Source organism: Dendrobium catenatum, unplaced genomic scaffold (assembly GCF_001605985.2).
Source record: "Dendrobium catenatum unplaced genomic scaffold, ASM160598v2 fragScaff_scaffold_822, whole genome shotgun sequence".
In the NCBI taxonomy this organism is placed as follows: domain Eukaryota; kingdom Viridiplantae; phylum Streptophyta; class Magnoliopsida; order Asparagales; family Orchidaceae; genus Dendrobium; species Dendrobium catenatum.
In genome coordinates this window covers 95,599-115,840 of record NW_021319284.1, presented here as the reverse complement: position 1 = coordinate 115,840, position 20,242 = coordinate 95,599, and the positions used below count along the sequence as shown (strand labels likewise).

General features: G+C 34.3%; 1 protein-coding gene across 1 annotated transcript in view; it reads right to left on the bottom strand.

The window, feature by feature from the left end:
• Positions 1–1,285: 1,285 nt before the first annotated feature.
• LOC110100106 (nuclear-pore anchor) overlaps positions 1,286–20,242 on the bottom strand; it is a 105,405-nt gene continuing 86,448 nt past the window's right edge. The window contains exons 30-43 of the mRNA XM_020827508.2: positions 20,189–20,242; positions 17,686–17,799; positions 17,488–17,565; positions 17,211–17,360; positions 17,062–17,133; positions 15,510–15,623; positions 15,377–15,430; positions 14,988–15,285; positions 14,860–14,924; positions 13,891–13,998; positions 10,289–10,351; positions 2,984–3,164; positions 1,622–2,898; positions 1,286–1,526 (exon numbers count right to left, since the gene is read on the bottom strand). Of these exons, the coding sequence (XP_020683167.1) occupies positions 1,494–1,526; positions 1,622–2,898; positions 2,984–3,164; positions 10,289–10,351; positions 13,891–13,998; positions 14,860–14,924; positions 14,988–15,285; positions 15,377–15,430; positions 15,510–15,623; positions 17,062–17,133; positions 17,211–17,360; positions 17,488–17,565; positions 17,686–17,799; positions 20,189–20,242 (2,661 nt within the window). The 3' untranslated portion in view covers positions 1,286–1,493. The remainder of the gene's footprint in view (positions 1,527–1,621; positions 2,899–2,983; positions 3,165–10,288; positions 10,352–13,890; positions 13,999–14,859; positions 14,925–14,987; positions 15,286–15,376; positions 15,431–15,509; positions 15,624–17,061; positions 17,134–17,210; positions 17,361–17,487; positions 17,566–17,685; positions 17,800–20,188) is intronic.

Below are 20,242 nucleotides of genomic sequence, written 5' to 3'. Positions count from 1 at the left end.
GGATCACATCATCACAACTGAAGTAGACCATTCAAGAAATCATAAGTTTCTTGTGAGATTGAGAGATAAGTAACCCCCCCATCCCTTTAACGTCTTCAAATTTCAATTTCTCTTGTTCTAAGTTAATTTAAACCTTATTTGCTATGGAAATAAGTGATTAGAACATTTGGTTATGAATTTAGAGTGAATTCCAAGCGATGGCTTGGTTAGATGGTCAACCAAAGGATCTCGAGAGGTTCGGTGATCTCTCTCATCCAATCATCTTTGGTAGGTTGATTAGTTTTGTTATCTCCTTAATTCTCTAAAATTGTTTCATGATAATCCCTACTAATACCCATCTCTATGACCTTATGTGGTTTCAATTTAGAATTAGTGATCTTATACCCTTCTAAAAATTTTGAAAAATACAATAACACATCTTAATATATCCTACTACCATTCCTTTGTCAATCCCTCGCAAGCAAAATCAGCAAGACTAGGAATTATTGGGCCAAGTCACTTATAAAATCCCAAAAAGAACTAAACCGCTTCAAAAATTATGAATAAATATACATTAAAACTATACACTTTTCTCTTAAAATTTTCAAGTGATTGAGAATTCTTGGATCAGTGTTCATGAAGATATACTGTATTGAAGTTAGCCTAAGGCAATTAAATCAAACTCACACACATAACATACACAAAACTCAAATACAAGATCTCTTAATTAGTAGCCATAACTCCCAACAAACAAACTAAGTTGTGTTGTGTCCACTAACAGATTTCTTATCTATATAAGACTCTTTTGAAGTCATTAATATACTTGGCCTGAGATGTGCAGATGCAAATACATCTTCTTAATAACTTTAATCAAATGAGTTGGATCGAGTGGCAGACCCAATCCTGCCTCCAAACTAATTTTTTATTTAGGAAATGAATTTCGCCGACACTCAAACATCTATGTAAGTAAACGCATTTTCATAAAACAAAAATTCTAGACAAAGTGATGCATGATATTCATATGGACACTTGAAACAGTTTACAATAATTTTAGCAGAACCTCTTGGAATGGAGAGATTATTACGTGAGGAGCCTGGACCGGCGCTTTTACTGCATCACACTCATTGAATCCGGACGGTAGAAAGTCCGGACCGGCGCTTTTACTGCATCACACTCACTGAATCCGGACGGTTATGCCGTCCGGACTAGAACCGTCCGGACTTAACACGTAATAATCTCTCCTAGGAATGAGAAGCTTGTTGACAGCTAAATTTTTGCCTGTGAACAAAGTTAACAAAACAAAACAGAGAAGCAAGTATCCATCGACTGCATTCACGGAATAGTATAATGCTTTAAACGTTAAAATTACTTGTAATCTTAAAACAATCTAGCATAATAATGTGAAAGCTAAATATATTTAGAGAGTACACTTATGGCAATACTGGGTAAGTTATTACTTCGTCATTTTTGAGAGCACACGATTTTCCTTTCTACGAAAGCCCTGCAAAAGACTATCAACGTCCTCCACGTCCGCGGCCTCTGTCTCTCTGCAGCAGATAAAAATTCTTCAATCAAATTAAAAACAACAGACTGTAATACCAGGGACTAACTTGTAGCTCGAAATCAAGATAGAAACTAGTACCCTGTAGGTAGATCGTCCTCTGGATGGTGGTTTTTGCTGTTGCTGCTGTTGCGGTTGCTGTTGTTGCGGCACTGCCAATCTTGCTTGTCTAATTTGAGCATTCTTCTTTGCGGCCTCAGAAATTGATATGGTTCTCGAACTTCTTGCCTGCTGAGATTCTCCTGTCTCAGCAGAAGCGTTCAGGGCCAATGGTTGAAAAGTGGTTGGGGTCTCATCACGTACTCCTGTTGATATTTCCGCGCTTTGTTCGGAACCAAGTGTGGCTTGATCAATGATGCTACTACTATTACGCTTCTCAGGATCTTCAGCAACATCTTCAGCATCAGTTACCAGGCTTGTATCAACAGAATCATGAGCACCTTGCTCATTGTTTGGAGACGCAATCTCGACAGCATCGTCGGCTTCATCACCGCTGCCAGCTCCTTCCCCAATACTGAAACCATGCTGGCCTTCATCAGATAAAAGGTCATCTGGCTGTTGCTCAGGTTCATCCGCCATTAACTCACCTTCCTCCTTGTCCCCCCCTTCACCTTCAGTTGCAGAATACAAAATGTCCTTTATGTCTTCGTTCTTTGGGGCTTGATCAAGGGCGTCTGACAACTCCTCAATTATTATATCACCTTCAAATTGAAGCTCTTCTGGATTTGCAACATCAAAGTATTCCTTTTGCTGCTCTTCTGCTTCTTCATTCACAGGGACGTTATCCTCATCTTCCTTTCCCATGTTGAGATTACCCTCATTTGAGGATGAAGGCAAATTATCAAGTTCCAACTCTTCCTTAGTTTGTGATATTTGAAATTCAGGAACTTCAGATGGTGGCATTCTTTCCAGTGGTGTTGTGTCGGGATTTTCAGATGACTGGGGAATATCGTAAGCTTCAGAGATCTCAGATATCTCTGATTCTTTTGTCCTCTTATAGGGAGGTGGAGCAGCAATATTAATTTCATCTTGTACCGTAGATCCTTCCAGTATCTCTGGCTCAGAAGGGGCATGACGTTTCCGAACAATTGTTGGTTGGGCAATAGAAATGTCCCCAATTACTTCATTTTCAATAGATGAATTATGTTTCCCCTCGGAAGCGCTAGAAGTTTCCATTACAGTGACTTCAGTATCAGTTGTCAGTTCTTCGGGCTTTTCAAGACTAGGACGCACAAACCTTCTGCCTAGCTTGCGCGCTTCAACATTTGTTTTGCCTACAGTTGATTCTTTTTCTCTTTCTTCAGTAAATTTGGACTTGGGTCTTGGCAGTTTAGTTTGCTGAGTTTGAGCCTTCTGACCTGCCAAACGCCACGGTACAGACTGATGGGTTATGAAGGCTTACGAATCTTTCATTGTGCTATTAAAAGAAAGAGCATTATTAACCTGTAGGAGCAGCAGAATTATCTGAAGTTGATGCAATTGCAGGGGAGCATTGGGGTCCCTCAACATCATTAAGGAATGAATTTTTTGCTGCTTCAAAAGAACTAACAGACTGAAAGTATGCTACAGTTAGTTCATCCAAGGAACTCCCTGAAGGAAGCTGGGAAGCTAACATTCCAGTTTTCTGTAAATAATTAGGAAAAAGGTTATGTGAATTAATTGTTGCAAAAGTAAATAATATATAATTAACTTGCTCCAATATTAGCCTATAGATCCTTCTATAACTTAATACACTAAGAAATTCAAAAAAATTACTGAAATAATGAGAGGATACCACAAAAAAAAAGGGCCAACATTTTACAGAACTATAAACTTGCATGTGTTTTTGAAATGTCTCTCAATGAAGGTTGTGCAATAAAGTAACCATATCATAACACAATTTTATCCTAGTGCAAACATTCAGAATCGGATGAGCATATTACCCTCCTAAAAGTCTCACAAAACAGTAGATGTTGATTGAAACCATTAAGCCAGCAAAATCTTTGAAAATTCGGAGATTATTCTGTGAACATTAGAATGACCTAAATTAAATATGTATATTAGAGCAATCGTTTAAGTTGGGTCTACTTAACCCTGAATTCTGAAGTCTAAAGTGTGCATATGTCCAGTTCTTAATCATTTACCAAGAACTTCTGCAGTGTTACAGTAAGTACAAAATCACAATTAAAAGAAAAAAAAAAGTTAAGAACTTCCATTTTAAAATAATATCTTCATGATAAACAGCTACTAAAGTATATACATGATTTTAGGAGAGTGGATGCAACTAATTGTTAAAATATAGTCCTCATGCCCCAAGGTCCATTACTGTTTAAAATAACAATATAATAAATGAAACAAAATAAAAAAAAGCATACAAGAACAACAACATCAAGCATTTATACCACTACGTGGGGTCAGCTACATGAATTTTTTTTTCTACATTGTGCCTTGTCAAGAGCATAGTTTAAAATTGCACAATTAGAGGCGCGCCTTGCGCAATTTAGCCCCCAAGAGCCTCATTGCCTAAACAATTTTGGGTTCATGTGAGGCTTACGCCTCACGGGCTAAGAGACGCGCCTCTAAGACGCTATTGCGCAATTATATGTGAGGCGCACGCCTCTTAAAACCGGGTCCCACCTACTTAAAATTACTTATTTATTCTATTCTTCCATTCGGCTCTAATTGAACCGAACGAAAATCTCCCGCAAGCCCTCTTCCGTTCGCAAAGCTTCCGCTCGGCTCCGCTTGGGTTTTCTTTCTGCCGCCTCTCCCGCCGGCGCCACCTCACGCCGGTCTACTTCAATATGCTGCGGTCTGTAGGGTTGTATGGGAGAGGGTTGAAGGCACCTTCCATATATGAGTTGCGAACATGGACTTTGAAGGATGAGCTGTAGAACACAGAGCAGAGCATTGATGAGATTAAACGGACATGAATTGAGACTGGTGTTATCATTATATCAGATGGATGGTCTGACATGAAGAGCAGGAGCTTGATTATTATACTTGTCAACAATCCCTACGACACGGTGTTTTTACGATCTGTTGAAGCTTCAGATGAGGTTAAAAATGCTGAATTCATTTTTAGTTTACTAGTTGGGGTTGTTGAGGAGATTGGGGAGCAATTGGTTGTTCAGGTGGTGACAGACAATGCCAGTGCATACAAAGCAGCTGGTCAGATGTTGATGGAGAAGAGGAAACACCTGTATTGGACCCTCTGCGCAGCACACTGTATCGATCTCATATTGGAGGAACTTGGTAATTTACCTCAACACAAGAGCGCTCTTTCTAGGGCGAAGAAGATCACAAAGTTCATCTATAACCATTCATGGGTCTTTAGCCTTAATGAGAAAGTTTTCAAAGAAGGAAATCATTCGCCCTACAACCACTAGGTTTGTTATTACATTTATGCACTACAAATCATTTTCAATTCCTTATGTAAGTTTATTCTACAGGTTTGCCACATCTTATTTAACACTGCAGAGCTTGCTGGATATGAGACAACCTCTTGAAGCAATATTTACATCAACACAATGGCTTAATTCTACGTGGGGGAAGAAAAACGAGGGGAAGGAAATACGAAGGCTAATTCTAAATAATAAATTTTGGTCTATTGTGACTTATGTCATATTAAGCACGAGATCCTTGGTACAAGTTCTACGTTTAGTGGATGCCAAGAAGAAATCAGACATGGGTTTTATTTATAATGCTATGGATGAGACGAAGGAGTTGATTGCACATAACTTAGGAAGAGAGGAGGCAAGTTATAGAGATATTTGGGATATCATTGATGCTCGGTGGGAGGTCCAATTACATCGTTATCTACATGCAGCGGCGTATTATCTCAATCCTCAATTTCAATATTCAGAGAGGAAATTCTCAAACCCTGAGGTGAAGCATGGCTTGTATCATTGCATGTAACGACTAATACTGGATCAGATCGTCAGGGAGCTTGCAGATTTACAACTTGTTTTATTTCGGAAAAAGAAGGGATTTTTTGGTCTGCAAGTAGCAAAATCAACTATATTGTCAAATGGTCTCCAGGTATACTTATTTTTGTAAATGCATAACACTTTAATATATTATGATTATCATTTTTCTTCTTGAAAATAGTTGAATGGTGAATCCAATTAGGTGATTCCACCCCTGAGTTATTGATGCTATCAAGAATTTCTGTACTTTTTATTTTATTTGCACAATAATATATTTTGTTTTCTATTTTGTTTCTTTTCTTTTTTTAGCTATCCAATGATGAGAAAGCATCCAATGATCATGGTAGGTTGTGCATTGAGCTTGGTAGACCTTTGATTTGCTGGCTTAATTGGTCCATTTGCTACTGTTGGTTCACGGGTTGGTTGGAGGAGGTTTGGTCGGAGCTCATTCTCTTAGTTGCTTGAGCTGAAGTTTAGTAGCTCATTAATGTCCAAAAAGGTGGCTCATTATGAAGGATTTAATGATGGGTGGACTTGTCTCTTCTCCTTCCCCTTTTTTCTTGTCTCTTGGGAACCTGTGACCTCTTCTTTAATGGTGGCTGAATTCTATGCATTAAACTAAAGTGGGGGTTGCTGTTTTTTCGTGCTATGCCTCTTAAAATTCTGGCCAGCTGCTGTTTTTTCCGTGCTTGGGCTCTTCCCGTGACCATGACTCCTTGGTTCCATGCGTGAGGCTTGGTTCCCCTAAATGCTTCTTCGATTTCTAGTTTGGGATGATTTCCGAAACACTTGAGGAAGATTTCAATGCTTATATTGCTTAGAATCCTGTGAAGATTTATTAAAGTGGCTTTTGGCATTCCCCTACTTTACCTATAAATATGAGATGATATTGAGAAGGAAATCAGTTGATATTTGTGAGCAAAATTGCTATTAACCTGCGGGTTGCTTGGAAATCCTGCGGGCTCTTTCCACCCTTCTTTCTCATCCTCTCCGGAAATCCTGCGGGCTCTTTCCACCCTTCTTCTCGGGCTTCTAACCTCTTTCGTCTCTCCGCAAGTTCCACTCCATATGTACCATTCTTCTCAAAAGTAAAGCAACTTTAGGGTGTCGTATCTGGGTTGATTTGGAGCATCTGTTGAAGAGATTGGATAATCTTGCAGTGGTGGACCTTCGGTTTGCTAGTTCTATACACTTTTCTTATTTAACCTACAATTTGATGCATGTGAGAAACCCGCTCTGACGGTTGTCTGAGGATAGCACCTTTTTAATTTTCTTTATTTCTTAAAATCTCATAGTATTTCTTGCTGTGTTTGTCAAGTTTTAGTTGTCTGCTTTTATTTTAATAAAGTTTGTTTTAAGATCTATCCATTACGTCAGTTTCTTTCTTGTGTGTCTACATCAGTTATAGAGTTTTGCTATTGGAGTTTTGGGTCTCGCTTGTTCTTCTTCTGAGTATGAGCGAAACTGGAGTACATATAGTCAAGTGCAAACAAAGAGAAGAAATCGACTTTCAACACTCAGAATGAACTCTCTTGTGTATATTATGCACAACAAGAGGTTGAGAGATAGGAGGATGAGGAACAAGGGGTTGAAGGATGATGAGGACCAATTGGTGTGTGATGATGTGACATCTGATAATGAGTAGTTCATAAATGATGAGACATATTTGCCATTATCAAACCTACAGCTAGAGGATCTAAGTGTGGATGTCTTGAGGGACGAAGCAGATCAAGTGGACACATCGACTAGTACCACACCACACACATCCAATAGTTCTGCAGCATAACAACTAACTAAAGGTATTCCATAACTTCTTATATGCTATTACATTATATTTATATCAAGTGGGCAATTAATATGATAATGATCATTCTTATTGAATATGAAAGAGAAAAGTGAGTCACATTGAAGATGATGAAGATATGACACTTATAGATATAATTGGAGAAGAAGATTCTCTTAAAGACCCATTTAATGATTGGGCATGATTGAATTTTATGTCTTTCTTATTTGTACTTTTGGAGTTTTGATAGACTAATATTTTGTGGTTTCGTACTTTGGAACATGATTTTATTGCATATATTTTCTTACTTTCCACTAATTTTACTTGTCATTTAAATATTTTTATTGTATGATAGAATCTTACTATTATTTACCTGCTAAAATCCTTAAATTCTTATTTATGCAATTCTACGTCCATTAGGCTTATGCCTCACACCGCCTCGAGGCTTACGCCTCGCCTCACAGACGGAAAACACCTCGAGGCATATTTACACAATTTCAAGGTTTAAAATTGCCTTAATATTAAATAGGTGTATCAGTGCATCGCTGCAACACACGCCTTTATAAATAGGTGTATCAGTACAACACAACTTAATATTAACCTTCTCCAACTCTTTGATGCCCATCAGACTATCCTAATCTTAATTCTTTTATACACAAATCCTAATCAAATTACTTATTATTTTTTAATTATTCTTAATATTTCACTTATTTAATTTTTATACACTTTTTAAAATATAAAAGTTATAATACCGTGTCCTATATTTTCAATAATTTATATATCCCGTGTCTTTGTCGTGTCTGTGTCGTCATGTTCGTGCTTGTGCATCATAGGTCAACATCTTATAATAATACTCCTTTTACCTCAGTCCACTCTATTATTTGGGGTTCAAATCCCAATGCAACCCATCCATGTCTAAAGTAGTTCATTTATTGTAATGAAGACTATAAGATTTTTACTTGAGTATACTTGTTAAAATGTAGGTCTGAAGTCTTTTTTGTTTTCAAATTACTTTATCAAGAAGAAAAGTTTAATTTTTACTTCTCTTAATTTTTTTGCTCAGATAATATACTATAATATAGATAATCTACTATTCACTTGTGTGCTAAAAATAATATTACAAATCAATCTCCTTGCCCTTATACTTCCCAACAAAATGGTATAGTTAAAAGCACCAACACTCCCCAATGTTACTTGTACCTTAAACGTTTCACATAAGTATACAAGATTATTTCGGCAAAATGCCATTCTCACAACCTATTTCCAAATCAATTATTTCATACTTTGAGTAGGGCTACTTATCCATTTCCCTTTCTTAATCCACAAATTATTTTTTCTCACAATATTTCATGCTTTCGATTGTGCTTGTTTTATTCAGTCTTTTCATCTTAGACGTAAAACTATTTCCTCATGCAATTAAATGTATATTCTTAGGTTATTCACTTTCCCATAAAGGTTATCATTGTTATGATCCATCTCTCCTTCCTGCATTTGCTCACACATATTCCTACCATCCTCTGCAACTACAAAAAATTTCTTTAATTCTTCTACGGTTCACTTCTTGTTTCAATGCTTATGCCTCAACTGTCGGTTTATAATCATTGACTTTGTTTGCCTCCTCTTGCACCTCTATCAATCCCGTCTACTATAGTTGACCATTCATCTATATTTGTAACCTCAAATCACTATTTCATAATTACTTTCCGAAAAAAGAATATGACAATGTACCAATTACCCAATACAATATTTTACGACTTGGATCATTTATCCCCTTCTTTGTCATTTTTTTATCGTCTTTTTTAGCTGTCTCTATTCTCTAAGACTTATCAGGAAGCATTACTCAATATTAACTGGAAGAATAAAATGGATGCTTAAATGAGGAATCTCCCTCATCATAAAACAAGAAACGTAATTACCCCTTGTTGTAGACAATACTTCATGTCAATGGCTTCACAGTTAAGTTCATTCAGAAGGAACTATTAACCTCTACAAAACATGATCAATGGCTAAATGATGCCATAGATCCATGGTACTGACTATTTAAGAACAATTTGGAGACATGTTCTCCTAGAAAAATCCCAAAGAGTCCCCAAAATATTCCTGTGCAATGGCTTCACAGTCAAGTTCATCCATATGGAACTATTAACCTCAACAAAACTTGATTGATGGCTAGAAGATGCCATAGTTTCATGATATTAACTATTTAAGAACTATTTTGAGATATGTTTTCCCAAAAAAATCTCAAATAGTCCCTAGATTCTTCATGTGCGGCCAATTTAGTTCCAAAGTATCACATTGCTCTAATTTAATCCTTGGATTAAACAAAATTGATCTAAAATGAACCCTCAATTTATAATTTTGACATAAAATTGATCCCAATTTAGTCACAAAGGGATCCTTTATGATCAATTTTGTATAGTTGAGAGTCCAAATTGAAGCAATATGATACTTTGAGACTTGATTGATCATAACGAAATAGTTGGTGGCACTATTTTGAAGTTTATCCCAATATTTCCTGATTGCTCAATTCATCTTTTTTTAGCCAACTCTCTTTCTCCATTAATCAAATATGGACCTAACTCTAAATGGATATCAACAATGTCTTTCTAGTATGATAGATTAAGATCGAAATTATAAGCTTGGATATTAACTTTTTGTGGAGGATATCTTATTCCGTAGAGAAGGAAAAAGCAAACTACTAGTGCTAGATATAATGCTTAAGTTGAATACAATGTTACGGCATATCATGTATGTGAAGTGAGGCAGACGAAGATCTAAAAAAAGAATTTGAATTAGTGTTGCATTATTCATGATTTTTTAACGTGCTAATCAAATAGCAATTAACATTACTAAAACCTAATTTTTTATAGTATAATAAAAGATATCGAATTTATTATCATTTATCAAAAATATAATTCTATCAAAGAAGATTATCATTTCTCATGCCTTATATATCAGTTGGCATATATTTTAATAAAGGTACACACTCCTCAAAGGATCACAATGACCAAATCACAAATAAATGACCATAAGCATGGGGAATATGGGAGAACATACCTCTAATACAATAGAAATGGCACTCTTGTGCTTCTGTAGTTCATCTTCGACTTTTTGTTTATTCTAGCATCAAATTTCAGAAAAACTCAACAGTTTAAAATTCTGAGAAGCATGAGCTGGCTGATAAAAATAAAGTGGCAAATTGTTGTAGCATTCAGTATGAGCACATCTTAAGCAGAAGTAATAAAAAACAGGAGGTAGATATTATTAATTATAAATAATCAATCCCAAAAAAGACTTCTATATGCAAAAGTTGCTGGTGACAACTAAAGGACACAACTAAGTAAGCGAGTGTCAATATTCAGCCCTATATGATTACAAATTTCTTTTAAACCACTTATGAAAATGTATAATCTTTCGATCACTCGCAATTTTCGGAATTGTATGTAAAGAAAATAGAATATAACTCCATATCATTATGTCTATTAAATATCAAAAGAGTTATATTCTTTTTTCTTTACATACAATTCCGAAAATTGCGAGTGATCGAAAGATTTGACCGCAAAGCTATTTCACAAATCAAACCAAACATATTATGGCACATCCCATTTTGACCCTCTATAACCAATCTAAAGTGTAACAAAGAGAGAGAGAATCAAAATAGACTTATCTCTTACTAACACCTATCCTAAAATACTTTTATCAGGACCAAGTGAGTAGGAAATAGTCAATATAAACTCTCACAAAACCTTAAGTTTTTCAAAACTTAAGACTAGAATTAATATTTCATAATTGGAGGCATATTTAAACACATCAAATAATATATTAAAGCCAAGCCATCACTAAATTAAAGCATGAATTAACTCAACAAAATACTTATATAAATTTATATTTACAATCATATGCTATTTCGTAATTAGAAATTTTTGTGAAGGATATAACTTGCAATAAGAGAAAATGGGGTGGTCATTGCTTGATTGATGAGCTACTATGATGCACCGACACTTCTTCTCAAAGAGGCGTGCAGTGTCCGACACCGTGTCCGACACGACACTCGTCCGACACTCTGACACGTGTCAGACACGCCGAAAACGTGTCCGATTAAAAAAATATTAAAAATAAATTGGACATGCATGTCCGACATGCGTATCTTAAATATTTTATAATTTTTTAAAATATAATTTCTTATATTTAGCGAGATTTAAACTAAATTTCTTATTTCCTATCCACAACACCAAATCAATGTCTGCATTTAATACCCATTCAATGAATATTCTCATTTTCAGTTCTCTTTGGCAGTGAAGGTATTTTCATCTCCTTTCTTTTTGCACAATTACAAATCTTTCTCTTGTTGAACCAGAGTTGAAATCAGTGATATTCAATGATGATGATATTGAAGGCCAAAAATAAACCTCTAAAGCTAATCCTAGTAGTTTAAGCTGGAATGCTTGATGTTGTAGTAAGTGATTATTTGCTTATATTTTTATGGTTGTACTAGATATTTTGTACTAAATATTTTATATTATAAGCTAGACAAGTTATCATGTCATTCATTTATTATTGTTTGTCATTTTTAATATGATATTACATTAATATATATACACTATATAAAAAAAATGTATTGTCGTATCCGCGCCATACCCGTGTCCTATATTTTCAAAAAAAGCCGTGTCCGTGTCGTGTAGTGTCCATGTCGCCGTGCATCATAGATGAGCTAATCTATTTATAAAATATCTCTTATCTACTTTGTTAATCATAGACTGAAGTCTGCAACAAAATTTTATTTGTTTATCTTTATGGGAAAATCTTAATAATTAATGCAATGAATCCTTATTTAAACTCCTTCATTACAAATGCTTAATATCTTTTTTTTTGTTTACAAAGTCTCATTAATGGTTTCAACACTAACAACAACACCCGCCTACCTCCATTGGGACATGACAAGTATGTCAAAAATATTGAAACCGTATAATGTCCATATGTATCATTACCAACAATAACAAAGCAACCACTAAGTTTTGATAAAATATACTTGTCGATGCTGAGTATTTCTCTCTTTGAACCAAGATCAAAGATTAAATGAGGGAGTTAAAACTATAGGAAGTTTACGGATTCAATAAATGCAAAGGTCTTCAAATTGCGATCAAATTAAAGCTCAATAGAAGAGGAGGGTTGCTTTAGGTCTTAGTTGTATCAAAGATAGATGAACACAAGGTCTTCAAATGATGTCTCACGTATATTTTTTTACACTGTTCAAAAAGTTATTATTTGTTTGTCTTATTTCTTTCTCTTATCCTGCTAAATAGGACAATAATAACATTCAATCCCTTCCGCTGAGTAGAAAGTAATATTGAATGTACTGATGACACTAAAACAAAGAAGGAATCTCTCCCTAGGCTTGGATTAAAAATCAACAAAGGGATGCAAAATTGATTTATCACCAATTCTTACGGCACATGGGCCAATCACCAGAGTTATAACAAGAAGGAATTTATACATCATTTTCACTCAAATAAAAGAACCTTGAATTGATTATTTTCACAATTAAAATCTTTACTGGAGTACAGCTCTACATTAAAACCTTAAATTAGTTCTTTTTAGATTAAATAGGATTAATCATATTAAGCAGTTTGGCAACCTAATTTTCTATTATTTCTTAGACTCTTTTGAAATTTTTTTAAATCTATAAAAATATTAAAAAATAAATTATCTTCTTTGCATAGCATTTAATTGCAGAAGTCATCATGACTCTCAGGCAATCTCATCCATATATTAATGAAATAAGTTCTAAAATACTAGCTAAAATACTAGAGGAACATGGTGCTAGGTTCAATAATTTGGAAAATACCATTGGGCTTCCTATGAATTTCATGGGCAAGCCAAATTTTCAAATGGTTGAAACATAAGCAACATTAAATCATCTTGTTCAACAGCTCCATCAAAATCCAACCTTGCCCCTGCCAACCATCCAATCTATCTACGAGATAACACACAAATGAGGATGTTAACCCCACAGGAGGGACCCTAGAAAAAGACGTAAGATTAGAGAGCTGAGCACCACCAACACAATATCAATGACTCTAATAATACTTCTAGGAGACTTAAAGTTAAAACGCCTACTTTTGATGAGGTTTAACCCCAATAAGCTTTTTGTTTGACTAGCATTAAATGAATGACTTCAAAAATGCCCTCTTATTAAACTGGTGGGGTTATCTTTAATTATTACTTTTGGTATTGTGATCAAATTGAGATATTCTCTAATATTCAGAATACTATATTGAGTCGTTATGAAAGTCTGAGATTAAATTGGGTATTTACTAATAGTCAAGGGACTATTTTAGGCATCTACTCAATCTGATTAGTAGACAAAGTAAAAATTTTCAATGGATTCTCTATCTCATGATGCATACAAATATAATTAAGGCAACAAATAGCTTTTACTGCAAAACTTGTATTGTGGTCAAATCTAAAAAGATTAGCCCTATTGGTGGTCTAAGAGGCCCTAAGGGTCTAAAAAATGGAGCAAGTCATTATATAAGTATTTCACAAAGGCCGAGAGACTGAACACCAAAGTTAAATAAACAAGAGCATATAATTTTAACAAGCCAATCACAACTGAAAGGAAATCAATAAGAAAACATATAAAAAAAATGAACCAATACCATGTTAATTTTGTTGGTAATATCTACCATCATTGTCTCATTCTTCCTCCTTGTTAGCCGCTCATTCCGATTGTCATCCCTCAGCCGCTCCAAAGTTTTCTCCAAGGTCTGGTTTCAGGCAGTTATAAGAATTCAAAAGTAACCAAAGCACCACACAATCCAATATCATAAATTTTTTTAGTAAGAAGTCAAGCTCTTCACTGCCAATCAAAATGAGGCATAAAACCACAGAATCATTCTTTAGTCAATAATTATTAAGAAAGATACAACAAAAAAAAAAAATCCATAACGTGCAAAACAAAATATAGAATAAACATGATGAATTCATTTACATATATACGAGAAAATAGTTGAGTTGATGAGTATTTACAAAATAATAGAACAAAACTTTAGCGCAACAATATGATTACGATAATCTAGCATCAACTGAATTTAGAGGGAACTTCACATTAAATAATTTGAAAAGAGCCCACACCCACTAAAAATTATCATAATATAATCAGTCTTTAATCAAATGAATGCTTTGCAAAGAGAAGAGTACCCAAATGTCAATTAAATGGGATAAAAGTTTCAAATTTTTTCTAGTACTAGAAGTTTTTCATGCATATTCCAAACAAAATAAGTATATATTAATCAACAAACGTAAAAAAATATTAAGATTAACAAAATAAAAAGCAACAACCATAAACATTCAAAATGTTTTTTTTAGGAATTGCAGCAAGAAAGAAAAAAGACATTGTTAGCAATAGTAATGAAGGAAAAGGCAGCAATGTCATTCAGGGGAATCCGAAAGGTTGCTTGAGGTTTCCGGAAAAAAAAAAACACATGAAATTTAATGCTTTAAATTTAAGTAGTAAATGCAATTCTAAAGATTATAGGCATAAACTCTGATGCCATGAAACACAGCTTCGAAGTAAATAGGCAGTCCACAATAACAACAAATGAAGTCGTTAAAATACTAGAGCCAACCTGTATCCTGGTGTCCTTTTCTTGTAATTGTTTGGCTTGCTCACTCTCACCAAAAACATTCCTTCCTGTCAAAACATATAATGTCAGAAAACAACAGTATCATTGATTTATATTCATGGAGAAAGTACCAGATTTAAAGTCTTCAATTTGCTTCAGAATTGCTTGATTTTTGGAGTTCAGCTCCTCTTTCTCCTTTGCTAACGCTTGGATTTTGGACATGAACTCATCCTTCTCCTTTGCTGTGGCTTGAGTTTTACTGCTGAAATCCTCCTTTTCCTTGGTCAATACTTGGTTTCTAGAGTTCAGTTCCTCCTTCTCTTTCATTATTGATTGGTTTATGATTTTCAGATCCTCAATCTCCTTTGTCAGTGCTTGTTTCTTAGAGTTCAGTTCCTCCTTCTCCTTCGATATTAAAAGATTTTTGCTCTGAAAATCAAATCAAGATGCATTAAGCTTATCGCCAAGAAGAAAAGTTATACATTGCCTAGAATATCAAAGCTAGGAGTACGCAATAGACCTTCGAACCATGTAGAAGCTTTTTTTGTTTATCAAATTCCAGTTTAAGGTTTGCCTGAATACAGCAATATATCTTAACAATAGCACGGGATACAAATATATAAAACAAAAATAAAGTCAACACGGACAAGTACCTCAACATTTTGAGCATCATTAAACTTTTTCTCTCTTTCAGATAATTCCTCGTGGCAATTAGTAAGGTCTTGCTCCAACTTCATTATTAATTCCTGCTTCTGAACTAAAGTATTCTTTAAGCACAAAAACAACCAATTAATCTAGAGAAATATAATAATTAAATGAGTTAAAAAAAACAAACAGAACGTAAAACAAAGAGATAAATGTTCAAAAAGGGAATCGCAGATTGACGAGAGATTAACATATATAATCATACAAAATGGAAAATTCTAAAGTTTAAAAGAAAAATAAATCGAAGGAAATTTTTTCTTGGTTAAATTCATGGAAATAAAAGAACTCTTGACCACAGCATCCATCACGGTCGTTACAAATTTTAAAGCAGGTAGAAGCAAAAAGACCAACATTGCTAAAATTTAAAAATCAATAATCAAATTATGCTCAACTTATAATACAAGGCTTCTGAAAACAAGCACGCCCAAAAAAATGTTGAAAATAATCAGGATGATGAAAGATGGGCCTCAATTTGCACAGATATAGAAACCAAATTTGTCTGGGATGTCTGCTAACCATGATTAGAAAAAAAACATAATGATGAAAGCCTATTTAAATTATATCCTTAAAAGTATAAATCAGTCAAGGGTAGGGAGATCTTAGGCCTAGATTTCTAGTGCAAGTAGATGATGTGATGTATGAAATCACACAAACCAGATGAAAAATTTGCAGCAATAAGATCAACAAATAAAACGAGTTATCATCTATTATAAATTCAAAACTAAAAATATGAAAAACACACAGAAAACAATCGCCATAGAATTTCTCGGTCAGTTTTCATAAAAAAAAAAAAAACGGAGCACATACTCCATCAATCAATGAAGATGAACAAAATTACTCCACAACAGGTTGAAGATTTGGTTCATGTGCATACAAACCTTCGGTTCTATCAAGAAAATCTCCAACTTATATGATAGGAGATACTAAGATTTGGGATGTTGCTTGAGATGGATTTGAGTCCTTTGATGATATGAGAATATTGGGATTGATAATCTTTCACTTGATGAGCATGAATTGGAAGCAATGATATTTATTGAAGATAATACAGAAGTCCAAAGACAAATCCCTGAAGAAGCTAATCCTACCATTACTTCCACTGAATAGTTGAAACTTCATGCACTAGATAGTTTATGCTTATGTTTATGAATTTGTAAGAACATTTTATGCTTACTTTTATTTTGATATTATAAGCTACACAACTAAATATGATGTTACTTTATTTTTTTTTGTCATTTTAAATATTATGCTATAATTGTTTTCTTAATTTTAATGTATGTTTTATAAATTATAATGACGTGTCTACGCCGTACCCAAATCCTGTACTTTTAATAATTGACGTGGCCCATATATGTATCATAACTTATCCGTGTCGCCATATCCGTATTAGTGCAACGTAACGTAGATATAATTATTCTAGAAAACTGAACCCAGCCCTGGTTGAAAAAAATGTACATCAAACATTTAAACACGGCAAAATAAAAGCATATGAAGTGAGTTCACCTTAACTTGTTCGAGCTCATCCTTAATCTTTTCGTGCTCATTAATGTTTATATTCTTGCAACTTTCAAGCATCTGCACCAGAGAATTAAAACAAATAAGAGTCTCAATTTATCTTAGCAGATCAGTTTTCACTGTAAGCGCAGAAGTACCTCAGCATTTCTATTGTTCAGTTTATTGATGTCAATCTTCAGAAACTCCGCATCTTTTTGAAAGCCGTCAACTTCAATTTGCTTCTGCTTTAAAAGATTTTCCAATTTATCAGCATCTGCTTTAGCTTTCTGAGCCTCTTCACGGAGTTTCTAGTAACAAAGCAAGGTAATAAAGTTTCATTAAACTTTCTCTTTCCACCTATCCCCTTAAAACAGAGAAGCATATTGCAACAAGTTACAGCTTTAAATGCAGCCTATAATATGATGCACGCCAAACCTGACATTCTTCAAAGTTATGCTTGCTCTCTTCCCGAAGCTGTACATTACTTTCCCGGAGCAAATTAATTTCTCTCACCTGCAAAGATTAAGAAACCATTTAACACTTGCAAAGTCGAAATATAGCAAATAAGCTAAAACATATAATTTAGTTGTTATACACAAAGAAGTTCAATGCAACCCCAGTAGCAAGGGTTACCTGAAGCTGAAGAGACTTGAATTCCTCATCTTTTAACATAAGTTCTCTGGAATTCTCAAGCTGAGAATGAAGCAAAGCTTGTGCAGATTCAGAGGCCTTTAGAGCACCATCTACCTGAATCCAAGCAAAGGATATAGATGTTAAGAAAACATCCAATAATAAGACAAGAATGATCAGATATAAAGGATGCACGACTGGTAAAACCTAAAGAGCTTAAAACAAAAAAAATATTCAACAAGTAAATTTGAGTTAGTTCTTAAGAAGGAAAGATAATACTGCGATAAAAACGGTAAATAATCCATAAAAACTCCTGAATACAACAAGAAAGTACAAAAAAAATCAAGCTAAATGTAGGAAATTCAACAGGCACAAACAAAGACTGGGAATTCTTTATCTATGTGAAATCAATTAGTTGTTAAATTCAACTGTGGTCAGTTTTATACTAGGAAGCGCATTTACTTCCAAATAAGTACCATATTCATGCCAAACACATTCAAGTCAATAACATCTAGGACTTCTGAAATTTGAAACTTGCTCGATAATCACTAAAAATTAAATCAAATAAAAACCAAAATTGAATTACTTGAACTAAATTGATGGCTAAATTGATTAAACTAAACTTGAAATCTACTTGAGCATGTAAAGTAGGTAGACATGAATATGAGTGTCTTAGTGGGCGCGCGCGCGCGCGCACACACACACACACATATATATATATATATATATATATGCAATGTTTAAAATTGCGTATTCGGGTATTGAGGCGTTTTTCATTCGTGAGGCGAGGCGTAAGCCTCAAAATCAAAAGATTGCGTAAACATAAAATGATAAATTTGTTATATACTAATGAGTGAATAATATAAAACATAAAAAAGCATAAGATATGAAGAGAAATCAAAATATTTCAATAATAAGACAACATGAAATATAGTTCAACTCAAAATTCTATCTTTCCAAAATCCCAATATTCTTTTTATTAATATATAATTCCGATTTCCAAAAATAAATAGCAATAACATATCACATAAGAGCTAATAAGTCATCAGCACTGTCATCACTAAGGGGTTCTTCATTTAAATCATCATTATGGTGAACTACTCTCTCCCCTTCCTCCTCTCCTAGAGAGTCCAATGTCGGGCATTTACTTCAAGATTTATGTAAGTTTTAATATATATAGCGTGAGGCGTAAGCCTCATGCCAGTGAGACGAGGCGGGCCTCAACCAAGTTGAGGCGCAAGCCTCATAAAAAAAACTCGAGGCGTAAGCATCGAGGTGTTTTTTACTGGAATTGCGTAAAGGCGAGCCTCATATTGCGCAATTTTAAACCATGTGTATATGTATTTATTCTAAAATTAAAATAATTTATTTGAATTAGTCAAAAAATTAATTCATAATCACTCCTTTTTATTTGAGTCAAATTAAAATGGAAATTTTCAACTTTAAGTTGGAAAATTATTAGGTTCGGACACCGGACATATCTCTACGTCTGGACATCCACTTAAAATTTGACAAGGAGTGCACTTTGGTTGCGCTTTTTTTGCATTTTATCTGCCCTTTAGTTGCACTTTAACTGCTCTTTCGTTGCGCTTTTTGACTGCGTTTTATCTACGTTTTTACTGCTCATTTGTTGCGCTTTTCTACTGTGCTTTACCTGCGCTTTGACTGCATTTTGGAGCGCTTGGCTTAAAGTTCCGCGGGACACATTAAATATATAAAGTAAAAAATAAATCCAACGTGTCCACTCCACATGTCAAATTTTAAGTGGATGTCCGGACATAGAGATATGTCCAGCATCCTCACCTAAGAAGTTTCCTTTAAGTTGAGTCGAACTCACTTAAACTAGACTCGATAACACCCCTAACAACATCATTCAAATGCTTTAGATAGTCCTATACAAAAGCTTACCATTTTAAAACATCAACTGTGAGTTGAAGGATCTTCACAAATATTATTAAAATGCATGTTTGATCTATACAAGTAAATATTAAAATATCTCATTGCAGTTATTGAAATGAGGAAAATGAAAATTTATAAATCCATTTCTAAATAAATACAATAAAAATAATGATGATGCTAAAACAATTCTTAAGCACACTAGTATTTTAATTACTAAATATTCAATGTTCTAGTTTGATGGTCCATCATGTTAAAGCCTGTTTGTGCTAATATTGTTATACATAATATTGGCTTTCAAACAATTCTGCAAAAAGAGACAAAAAATCATGAAGCTGAAAGCACCAATTAAACTCATATGGACCAAGTAAAAAAAAAAATGCCATGAATAAGTCTAAAAATACCAAGAAAGAAACTGTAAATAATAAGCTGCAGATATGAGATCAACATCACCAAAAAAAATCTCAAAAGCAGAAACCAACAACATGAAAATTCATTTTCCCTGTCTTGAATTAACATAAAAATTCTTCCAAAACCAAAAGCTGGCTAAAGATGTGCAAAACTGAAGACAAGCACAAATCACTAATCAAAAAATAAACGAGGTAATTACTTTGGATTGCAGCCTCAGTTTTTCTTGTTTCAGCAAGGTTATTTCAGTTTCAGC